Source organism: Ptychodera flava, chromosome 1 (genome assembly GCF_041260155.1).
Source record: "Ptychodera flava strain L36383 chromosome 1, AS_Pfla_20210202, whole genome shotgun sequence".
NCBI lineage: Eukaryota > Metazoa > Hemichordata > Enteropneusta > Ptychoderidae > Ptychodera > Ptychodera flava.
In genome coordinates, this window is record NC_091928.1 from 45255442 (window position 1) to 45267316 (window position 11875).

The 11875-nt window shown below is 37.0% G+C and overlaps 1 protein-coding gene across 1 annotated transcript; it reads right to left on the bottom strand.

Annotated features, from left to right (window-relative positions):
• Positions 1-650: 650 nt before the first annotated feature.
• Positions 651-7613, bottom strand: LOC139145129 (synaptobrevin-like). The gene is made up of 3 exons (XM_070716090.1): positions 7564-7613; positions 3944-4083; positions 651-841 (listed from the first exon to the last, which is right to left on the bottom strand). The coding sequence occupies exons 1-3, from the start codon at positions 7611-7613 to the stop codon at positions 651-653; spliced, it is 381 nt and encodes a 126-aa protein (XP_070572191.1).
• Between the last annotated feature and the right edge of the window lie 4262 nt (positions 7614-11875).

Here is an 11875-nt window from a genome sequence, read left to right on the forward strand (position 1 = left end):
TAGTTCTCGCATTAACTACGAAGTCTTATTCATTGCTTCGCTTCGATAAAGTTTGTGCGATTGTGAGCGTACGAGTGTGAGTGCTTCACGACCTCTTCAGCATGTGGAGGGGTCGCAGTCAGAAACATGTAACGTTTTAGTTCGGTTATTGAACCAATCTTTTTGAGATTGGGGTTTTGGCCGGGCGGTTTTTTCTGTGGCTGCTACGCTAGGCGACTGGATGCCGTACATTGTGAGTTCGAATCCGAAGGAAACCACCATGTTTTAACTACTTGCTTAAATTCAGTCGTGTGCAGAGGACCGCAATATCTCTCTGAGCTTCTACACTCGTCTCCAATAAGACAACTCCGCTCTTCCTCAAATTCTCGTCTTTTTTGTATTCTATGAATTTAAACAAATACATTTGGCGAGAGATCTTTCTCATCAATTGGCCCTACATTATGGAAAAAAAACTGACCTCTCACCGTCGTCTCTCAAAGTCTACCATTTCCTTCCCCGTTCCCTCATGTTTCTCTTTAAACAATAGTTTTAGCCTTTTTATTCGCCAAGCCTGCAGTGGCAGTGTTTCAACATTCCTCTTACATAGCGTACTTTGTCATTTTTGCGCTCCGAGCTCTGTTATCAGAGATTAGGTCCATTACAAGTGTAATTCAGTAGTAGTAGTAGTAGTAGTAGTAGTAGTAGTAGTAGTAGTAGTAGTAGTAGTAGTAGTAGTAGTAGTAGTAGTAGTAGTAGTAGTAGTAAAACCTTCTGATGGTTATTGTTACCTTGCACGTTTTAGTTTTCTTCGTGCTCTTCCTCTTCACGTTTTTAAATTGTTCGGCATAAGCTTCAAGGCATTCTGATTTGAAGAAATGATGTTAATGATGTAAATATGGAAAGGGAGTACATTCGAAGAATATGTTTATATTTCCTATGCACATAGCTATAGTAATATTTTATTTACACACGTCATCCAATGGTAGGGATGAAAAGGGTTACAACAACTCAGAAAAAATTACAATATCTCAGAAATCATAATGAAAATACAAAGAACAAGTCATCGTTGATGACACAGTCCCCACTTGTTAATGGGTACTTTGCTTACAGGTCGTCAGAGAGGATAGAGTCCTCTTCATTAGGTCTGTGATAAAAATACTTTTGAATAAATTCGCTTGATACATGTCTGAGCTGTACATGTAGTTCAGGACATGAAAAAATCGTAATAAAATGGCCACATGGCGGCCTTATTGGATCGTATCACAAAACAAATCAATGTGCATATGTATGACATAGGTCAATGTCCTTGTACCAACTTTGAATAAAATCTGTTGAAACATGCCTGAGTAATGGCTCCGTACATGAAAAAATTGTAATAAAATGGCCGCCTAGCAGCCATATTGGATTGTATCACAAAACAAATTGACATGCATATGTATGACATAGGGCAATGTCCTTGTACCAGCTTGAATAAAATCGGTTGAGATATGCCCGAGTTATGGCTCTGTACACGAAAAAAATTGAAAAAAAATGGCTGTAAGGCAGCCATATTGGAGTGCATCACAAACAAATTGGTGTGCATATTTATGTCATCGGTATATGTCCTTGTACCAACTTTGAATAAAATCGGTTGAAACATGCCTGAGTAATGGCTCTATACATGAAAAAATCGTAATAAAATGGCCACACGACAGCCATATTGGATCGTACCACAAAACAAATTGACATGCATCTGTATGACATATGAAGTAATCCTTGTGACAAGTTTGAATGAAATCGCTCCAGGCATCTCTGAGATGTCTGCGTGAACAGACGCACGCACGCAAGCACACACGGACATGACCTATAAGTCCCCCGGATGGTGTCTGTGGGGACTAAAACCATCTGCACAAAGTTTCATCAAATTTGGTACAGTTGTACCAGAAACAGCGCTCTAATCTTGACTTATGCAAATTAAACCTAATATGCATGCCATACCAATATAAATAGACCTGCATGTGAATGCCATAGTGTAGTATCCTTGTACAAGTTTAAAAAGAATTGGCACAGGAATATCTCAGATATCTGCATTCATGAGCCCCTATGCATGGACACAGCATTAATATTAATTTCATCCTGGAACCCTGTGGATCATACCTGGGACCCTTGTGGATGGATATCAAATGCAGGAAAGAAAACGGCCGTCACACAGCCATTTATGATCAAATCGTTACAAAAATCGGCGAGCATATATATGTGATAGGGATTAATATAGGTACAAACTTTCAATGCAATCGCGCCCGGCATCTCTGAGAAATTTACGTGAACGAACGCACAGTCGTATGGAAACAAAATGGCCGCCACGCAGCCATTTTAGACCAGATCAAACTAAAAATCAATGTGCATATGTATAACATATAGAGTAATCTATGTACCAAGTTTGAATGGAATCGCTCTTAGAATCACTGAGAAATTTGCGTGAACATACGCACCGTCATCAAATACAGGAAACAAAATGGCTGCCAGACGGCCATTTTGAATCGGATCGTAAAACAAATCGACGTGCATATGTATGGCATAGATGATAATCCTTGTACCAAGTTTGAATCAAATCGCTACAGGCGTCTCTGAGATATCTGCGTGAACGGACGGACGGACGCACGCACGCACAGACGCACGCACGCACAGACGCACGCACGGACATGACCAAACCTATAAGTCCCCCCGGACGGTGTCCGTGGGGACTAAAAAAGTCTTAATGATCACACTACTTAAAAACCGCCAAAAGGAGATAAAGAATACAGTCAGTGACCATTATTATAATGTTGTTGTCATAACTCCATACATGATGACATACATTTTGCCAAATGGATTCCAAGACATTTGAACTTTTTCCCCATGAACTTGACATTAGCACACATTCGTGTCATTTGACTTCGTCTCGTGTCTGACGCAGCACAAATGACACTCATGCTGATACGACACAGGAACAGGCGATATTGAGTAATAACCTCTAATTATTATTCAATTTCATAATTTCGATAAAAATCACAAGTTTGTTCATACACGCGTGTCTTGCTTTGGAATCCAGTTTCAGTTATAAGACGGTGATTACTTACTATAAATTTTGTCAGACAAGAACATAGGTTGACGTTTAATTATTTATTTCAGTGATATAATTTTCAAATCCGATACGTATCTTACATACATATGTCCTCAGCTTATGTTCGTTTTACATTTGGTTTGCTACACTATCATCATTTGTTTCATGCTCTAACTTTACACAGAACTCCTCTTTTAGTTTATCATATAATAATAATGAGGGCACATCATTCTGTGTCACCCCAGGAATTTAGAGAAAACTGTGCACTAGAAGTGTAAATAAAGTATTTCATGTAGCTTACAAAATCTGAACTGCAAATTAGTCTCCAAACTTTAGACTAAAGAGAGTAAATAGTACATGTTGTTTGAGAGTTGAATAAAATACACTTGTTTACAAAATGAGAAGAGAACAAAATACTAAAATACGTGCTCCTAACCAGGTAGAATTTAATTTTCTGTCAGTTTTTAATATTAAAGTTTCTACTAACAAATACTTTCATTACTGAAAACGTATAATTACGCCAATAAGTACTGTATAGAATGCACGAGGTTCGACAAACTTTTGTCCAGAGTGTCTTTTTTGTTTGTTTGTTTGTTTGTTTGTTATCGAACAGAAACAATGTTGAGTACAAAAGAGAATCTGATAATATATATTAATTGATATTCTTTGACCAGACTGATTTAGATGAAAGCATGCTTTGTGAATTTTGATGAACTTGCAAAAGAAAGAAACTTTCTCAAATTATTCCATTTTCGTTTGTAGGTCATCCGTCCATTACTGATGATTGCGTGAATATCGAAGCCTACAAAGAGAATCAACAAAATATTATTTTGTGAAATATTATTAACTGGCAAGTTCTTAATTTGATTGCATTGTTCTTACCTGATCTGTCGGCAAGATTAGCCAGATTTTCTTCTTCGTCAATGATTCTCTCGACATGAGTTCTTAGCATGTCATATTGGGCCTTATCAACTAAATCCTGGTCTAGGATGTCGGAGGACTCTGTCGATATACTTCTTGCCCTGGAAACATGGTGTAATGTATAGCACATAAATTATCAAAATGGAACGACTGAGAGACGATTTTTCACTTAAGTAAGGTAAGTTCAGTAGGCAAGATATTTAATTTTTACTACATTGATACAACTTTGGTTGCTGACAACTTTCATAAACATATTATGTAATACAAATGCATAACACACATAAAATGTCTTTTAAAACGGGGGGGGGGGGTGACAAATCATAATATGTAAGACGGTGGGAGAAAAATGTTCTACATTATCAAAAAGAGCTCCTTCCAACGCCTGCAAATTTGCAGTGAGCTATATAAAAGGTGTTGCAGTTCTGCAATATGACATCAAAAGAGGGCAAGATAAACAGTATAATTCAAAGTAAATAAACAATTTATCAGGTCTTAGGAACAAATAGAAAATGGCAACAACATTATGATCAGCTTGGACCACTGTTCAGTGATGGTACATGGGGTCTGGAATGGGTAAGCATAGCCTGCCAGCGTGAGCCATCCGTCAAGATTGCCCCATAGTATGATCAGTTAAGGCTACCAAATTACTGTTATGGGTGAGTCAAGGCCAGGTACACTGTCACAAATATCACTTGAGAGACGGAAATGTCATCTGTCGATACAACATCTCTTTATCTATCATAGAACTTTTTAAATTATTTCACTCATCTATTTTCCGAGAATCCCTTTGTCACCTAGATGTTTGGTTTTCTTGTGCAAGAGCGGCTTCCCTTATTTCACCTCGGATGACCTATTTCAATGTTTGCCAGTAGCTAGAACATTTGACTTTTATATCTCTTTCAACAATAACACAAATGACTGACAGCATACAAATAATTGCGGTGTTGATAAGCTACTAGTAAGTGTTGGGTACTCCATCACGTATTAGCTAAGAAATTGCAGCTGATACAGGAATACAAGGGCCGTAGCCTGATCAAATTGCCAAGGGGGCAAAACCTAGCTTAGCTAGGATTTGGATGGCTTATATAAATCTGCATATTTTTCGTGCTATTTTCATTAATTATCAAACAACACTGAATGTAGCAATTATTATGTCTACGCATCCGCTAAATGTACATCATGGTCATTGCGAAAACTAAGCTATGACAATGAATGATATAGTTTCTGATATATATATATATATATATATATATAATATATATATATATATATATATATATATATATATATATATATATGTTATATATGTGTGCGTGAGAGAGAGAGAGAGAGAGAGAAAGATATATATATATATAATATATGGATATATATATATATATATATATATATATATATATATATATATATATATATATATATATATATATATATATATATGTGTGCGTGAGAGAGAGAGAGAGAGAGAGAGAGAGAGAGAGAGAGAGAGAGAGAGAGAGAGAGAGAGAGAGAGAGAGAGAGAGAGAGAGAGGGGGGGAACACGCCTATTAAATATTGATGAAAAAACAAAAGTATTTCGATCAAGTTGACTTTTTTGGCCAAAGTTTATAACAAATCACTCTTCAATGACTTTAATCTGGAACCTTTCCTCTTAGACTATAATGATTATAAAAGTCTTCATTATGATTTTTTCGATTATGATTAGGATTAATCTTTGGGAGAGCTGTACACCTGTGAAAATTACTTTCAGGTTCAAAGAGGTTATAAAAAATCAAAAGCAAAGAGTACCCCTTTTTCTTATTTTAACTTTGTTATTATGAGCAAATAGATGAGTTTGCTCTTGGAGTTTCACCAACGCATTCTGCGGGTTTTAACGCCTTCGGTCATAGAGCTGTTTGATGTTCCAACTCCATTTGTTCACCAGCGTCCCTGATTTCTTTTAGGGTAGGTTATCGGGTTATCGGGGCAAATGCATCGTACAGAACGATTATGTCCCTTTAGTCGAAAACTCATTGTGCAAAAATATGCTACCCGCATATGTGATATCACTGATAATTCCTGCCAGGTGAACTTTCCCTCAACCTTAAGAGTTCACATTCAAGAACATTTTACTCTGTGTAAGGAAATCTTTTCGTTTTTATTATTTCTTGTGAGATGTAAATAGTATTATGACATTGCAGGTTAACTCTAGGTCAATTGAAACTTACCCGATGAAACAATTCTTGTTGGAGGGGCTCTGCTTTCTCTAAGGCAAAAAATAAAAAGACTGCGAGGCGTGGATAACTGTAACTAGTCTGTAATAATTTTTACACTGCCAACCCAAACTGTTCAGGAGCCAACAAAGGTAAGCTAGGTAAAAAAGGCGTTTAAAATGAAATAGCAACCAAACATCGACAAAGTGAGATGAACTTGGTTACGTGGACGCCACCGTCTTATTTTGAGTCATTATTAAAGGATTACCAGTCAACAATTATCAGTTTTGAATGCGTCTGCAGCGTGCAATATACTAATACAATGGTCTACAGCGGCGCTGTAAGCAGTTTTAGACTGTGGCAATCTATCGTTGTGCAGCTGGACTATCGCAAAACAAAGAGTTGTCTATACCAAGAACTCTACATAGGATTTTTTCATTTCTCTTGATCGATTTCAAAAATCAAATTTGAAATTTGCATATTGTAGAGAGGCGATCCATCACCAGAAGCAACATATTACAGTTAAAAAGACTGCAAAATTGTCAAACATAAAAGTACTCTGATGGCAACAGATCTCTTTGGTCAAATTATACAATTTACAAAAGGGGAATTGTCTAACGAAATGCTTTCTATTCAAACAGACGTGCATCGATAGAAAGAACAGCATAACCTTCGATGAACTCTTCATCTTTCACTTCCACATTCTAACAAGGAATCTCAAACACTGCACATTTACCTGTAGCGTAGCAGTCGTTGAAATGTGCATTTTTAGATGCTTTTTAGTCAAATAGCCACTTTCTCTGTCAGACTACAGCTTAAGTGCATAAGATTGTTTAACGCCTGGCTCCGTCTTATATAATAATAATAATACATGTTGAGGAGCAGATGGCTAGGTTTACAGGAGATGGCGGCACTAATTTGTCGCTGACATCTCAGCTTGGCCTGAAAAATATGAATTCATTGCCCCTTTCGACTATTATTTGCATGGAAAGTCATGCTTGAATGTTTAATATGTAAAGTTGTCTTTCACTGAGTGAACTTGGTTCTCTCAGAATGTTCTAAAAGGAATACAGACATATTTTAAACAAAAGGGATGTCAGGTTTTTACGACGTGGCATCTCTAGCGTATCACACATGCATCGATTTTGCACTTTGTTGATTGGGTAAGTGCAGAGATTTTAATCGCTGAATTTCGCCAAATAAAAAGACGTAAAATTTCCGAAGTCATGGGATTGGATGCCCACAAAACTACCTCTCTTTTAACTAACAGTACGTTCAACTGCAAAGGGAAGAACAAAGTTTAGTAGCAGGAGGTGTAAACAGTTCATTGGCGCAAATGGTTTTGCTGTTATCGATGATCAAGGGTGCGTCTAGTTCTGTAACTGTACTTACCGGGACATACTGGTGGTTTCTGGGGGAGTGGTAGGTATTACATTGACCATAGCGTTGATGACACTATTTCTATAGTCTGTCTAGTCTCATCCAAAGTATACTGGAAAACAAACAGGACACACCCGACAAGGTTACTTTTGCTCCACGGTACACCGCCAGCCAGATCTGCAGGCAGGCAAAAGGTCAAGAGGGCAACATTGTGATTTATTAAGGTAGTATGCACCTCGAAAGTGAAAGAATTAAACGTCTCTTACCAAATCAAAAATTTAAATTAGGGTTCACCGTGCAAAATTTGGTATACTAGAGGGACAAATTACCTAAGATTTCCCGATGTTTGAAATTCAAAATGGCCGCCATTCCCGAGTTAACTCTATGGGGTAATATAAATTTTCGATTCGAAAAACTGAGACGGTAAAATTTGTTCTTATGTCAGGTGCTTTGAAATGAGGCCCCCACAAGTTATAGATCAGAAAGAAAATGGAAAAGTTTCAGAGTCAGAATATCTGTCCCCGAGGTGCGTTCTACCTTAATTGTGACAGGTAAATATATTTCACTAAATTTACAAACTTAACTTCATCAACTTTAACTGAGTAAGTGTACCTATTGTTATTTTCTCTATATATTTCTACAGTACTTTAAAGGTATACCGTCACATGTTCCAATTTGCCACAGTTACCATGGAAAGAGAAAATCTAACAAATCACAGATTTTAAGCGGGTGGCTGCTTTTTAAAAACAGCGCCCTGACATGGGCATTTTGAAGACCAAGGCACGCCCCTTGACCATATATGGGCAAATTTAGATTACACGTGACTGTATACCTTTAAAGAAAATATATTGATCACCCCGAATCTCTCCATTATTTATCGCAACTTTGTGTCAAGAAGTCCATCTTTTACCTTATGAGCTAATGATGGATTTAGAAATCAAATAGCAACATTTGTTTTTCATAATTATAAAGCGGGCAGCCCCTGCGACAAGGGAAAAGTAGAAATCATATATTTTTGAGTCCAAGGTGCTGTAAATCTTATACCTATTCGTACATGTTATACCTAATGAACGGCTAATGCGACAATACGTAATGGAGTGCAATACGTAATGGAGTGAAAGCTGCTTTTTCGTGTTGGAAAAGAAAACTAATAAAGGCAAATTTGTCATATATGTTTCTGTGGTCTGAAAGAAAAATAAAAAGGTCGGTTCATCACCTGTGCACAATGGGTTTAGATTAAACTTACAAAATTAGCTTCACAGGGCTTATCAGGAGATGTGATCAGAACCGAGCAAAAAGTCAGTCTGTCTTGGCTTCTGTCCGTGATTTTGGTGAGGACATTATTCCTCTTTGTTACTACTAATGAGTTTCTTTAAATGACTTTCTGACCCTGTCATTAGCAAGTTAACAGAAAATCAAGATAACATTGAAAATTCAATACCGTGGAAGGAAGCTAGTATAAGCGCAATTTTAAAGTATGATTTCAAAATTAAAATAGTGCATAGTCACTGAAAACAATGTTTATATCATATATAAACAATCTTTATATCATATATAAATATCATGAAACGACCGGTATTGTCTCAGTTCTCCTCTTAGAAAGAGAGAAGTTGTAATTTACAACTTCGCAACATATTCGTTATTTATATTCTGTGTTATCACCTCTAGTTTCTTGTACTCTCCTAAAGCTTTCACCTTTGTATTCATTCACAGAGTAATATCATGGACAGAGTGGCAACACTTGCATGCCTTTTGTTCCATGGTCGTCTCGGTAGACTATTGGCTTTTCATATTAAAATGAGCTTCAAAGGTGTTAAACTTTTTGGAGGCTTGGTTTGTGGTTGATAATTACACGAGATTATGCGAAACATACGACGAAATGGCATCGTACTGCCAGTCGCGTAGCAACCATAGTTACTTTGTGAGCTCTCAGGCCAGAAACACTGCCTCACGCCAATCAAAACATAACACGCCAGCAGTTTCATAAACATGTCCTTTCTTGGCGCACGTGTAAAAGACGGTGTGACTGACCGTAAAACCATTGAGTAAAACCAGACAGTATCGATAAAGACTTTCAAATTTGGTTCAAACACACTCATTATATATTCATGAAAATATGAGAGGAATTTTTAAAACGGTAAAACCCACTTTCCTGAAGCTCAAAACACTCGCGTTTTCGCCAGCACATCAATTCCGATCAGCACCACACGACAACTACAACACAAGCTTTGTCGAAGATACTTTCGCTTAACAATTGGTGAAAATCCGAAAATTACCGAAGGGTGCATGGTCGGCACTCTTCGGAAAAGAGAGCCAAGAGCTTCGTGAGGCGAGGCAAACACGGATTGCTTACGTAACCGCTTCACGCCTTAAACAATAGCTGTTGCCACTCTGTTTATGATATTACTCTGTGATTCATTTCAGGGGTCCACAATGATTGTGGGTCAGTAATATAGAGAACAACAACTATAGAAAATCGTTGAAAGCAACAGCTACTGTCCTTTGATATTAAGCTTTATCAACAAATGAGAAAGTTTAACAGACTGTCAGTGAGCAAATCAAAGATTCGTTAACATTCAACTTGATGGTTGATAATATTCCAATTACACACTTAGATGTTTGGGTCATGGCTTTTATCTCTGCTTGAGTGATAAACAGAAACTTTATACGCCATATCTGGTCATACACAGAATGTGGGACATGCATTCACAGTTCATTCAAAATACTTTATTCACAATTTTTACATGTCAAATTTTCTTTGCCTATAACCAACTCAAGCGTTGTTCATACTGCATAATACTTCCACGCCATTTATATTTCAGCAAAGTTGCATAAATGATCGACAGTACATTTTAATTGTTGTTTATCAATATATTGTGACTGAAATAAAGATTCGATGCGATTTAAAAACAGTGTAGGCAAACTGACGACTTCTTTGGACAGCGGTCGATCATGCAGTACAGAACTATTATAGTAAAGAAAACCGCGGCTTCGTGTAAAGAATGGCAACTATAATATGAATTTCGATGCTTTTTTGACGGTATCATTTTACGTTCACATATAATGCTGCATCTGAAAGTATTAGATCCCCATCCTTTCACCTTTTATCGATATTTACTGTTATTCCCATCCAGAGGCTTTTACCGGGATATCCCCCACCAACCAGCGTAGCATAGTATTACAGAAACGGGTGATCCTATAAGGGTTGGGTTTGAGAAATGTTACTCCAGGGCCGTAAAATGTCTTAAAATAGCTTTCGTCGTTTTAGAAAATCAAATCATTACTTGGAAAGTGAGAAACCTGGTGCACGTGTTTCTGTCCAATGTGGTTTCACTGTAAGTTACACTAAGACAAAAAAGAGATTGTTCAGATCTTCTTAGCATAGCCTTTTCGTGTCTGATTACTGTATGATAATCGGCAGATGTATTATATGCCTTCTTTGCTGAAATATGCCTGTACATGTTTTTACTTTGCAATCCAGGGTCGTCATCGGAAAATAACTTTTGACGTCAAAACATGACCGTCTATGTCAAATCAAAGTTAAAAGTTGCCATGAAACAGGTAAGAAATGATCTTTATTTTGTCTGCGAAATACCAAGCCGAGATGACATTGCCGAAAATTACTGCCACCCTCTCCGGTATACTGAGCAATCTTCTCCAAAACATATAATACAATATATTTGTCGAGACGGGACCGGTTGTTATACTCTATTGCAAAGAAGCTTAGAGTCTATAACAGAGATTGCGTCGGTAACAGAGGTGGCGGCGGTTTAATTAAAAGACCACCAAACGTAAGGCCACTCTTCGATGCATTGGCACTATTTCATTATTTCAGTATTATTTGGATTAGCCTTCCTGTTTATTGTAGGAAATTAACTAGTATTAGCAAGTATTCAAAAAGTTAAGCATTGTTTTATCCTACAACAACAACAAAAAGTCTTTTTTTTTTAATTTCACAAAAATTGGATGAACATTAAATATTTGCTGGGCAATACGCATGAATTAAATTCAAAATATACTTTAAGGAAAAATTATGTGCTTTCCAATTTTAAAGGAATTCCTAATTTATTTCGGTAAGCGTGAAAATTTACATTTAAATAATGGGAAGGAAAAAATCCGCCCTGCTCGAGTTTTTGAAAATGCTAAGAAAGCAACATTTCAATTTTTCTACCCGGCCCTCTAGTGGCCATTTAGTGTGATTTTCAGAAGCAGAGGAATTCCAATTAACTTCAAACATTGAATAGGTTGGAATACGTCGGTCAAATTTCAGTTAATCCGTATGGGCATAATGTTCTTTGAATCAATATACTCGGTTCAAATGCAT

Coding starts and splice junctions, on each gene's coding strand:
- LOC139145129 (XM_070716090.1), bottom strand. CDS start 7,613: ATGGTCAATGTAATACCTACCACTCCCCCAGAAACCACCAGTATGTCC. Junction 4,084..7,563: donor GAAACCACCAGTATGTCCCG/GTAAGTACAGTT, acceptor CCATGTTTCCAG/GGCAAGAAGTATATCGACAG. Junction 842..3,943: donor TAATCTTGCCGACAGATCAG/GTAAGAACAATG, acceptor TCTTCAAATCAG/AATGCCTTGAAGCTTATGCC.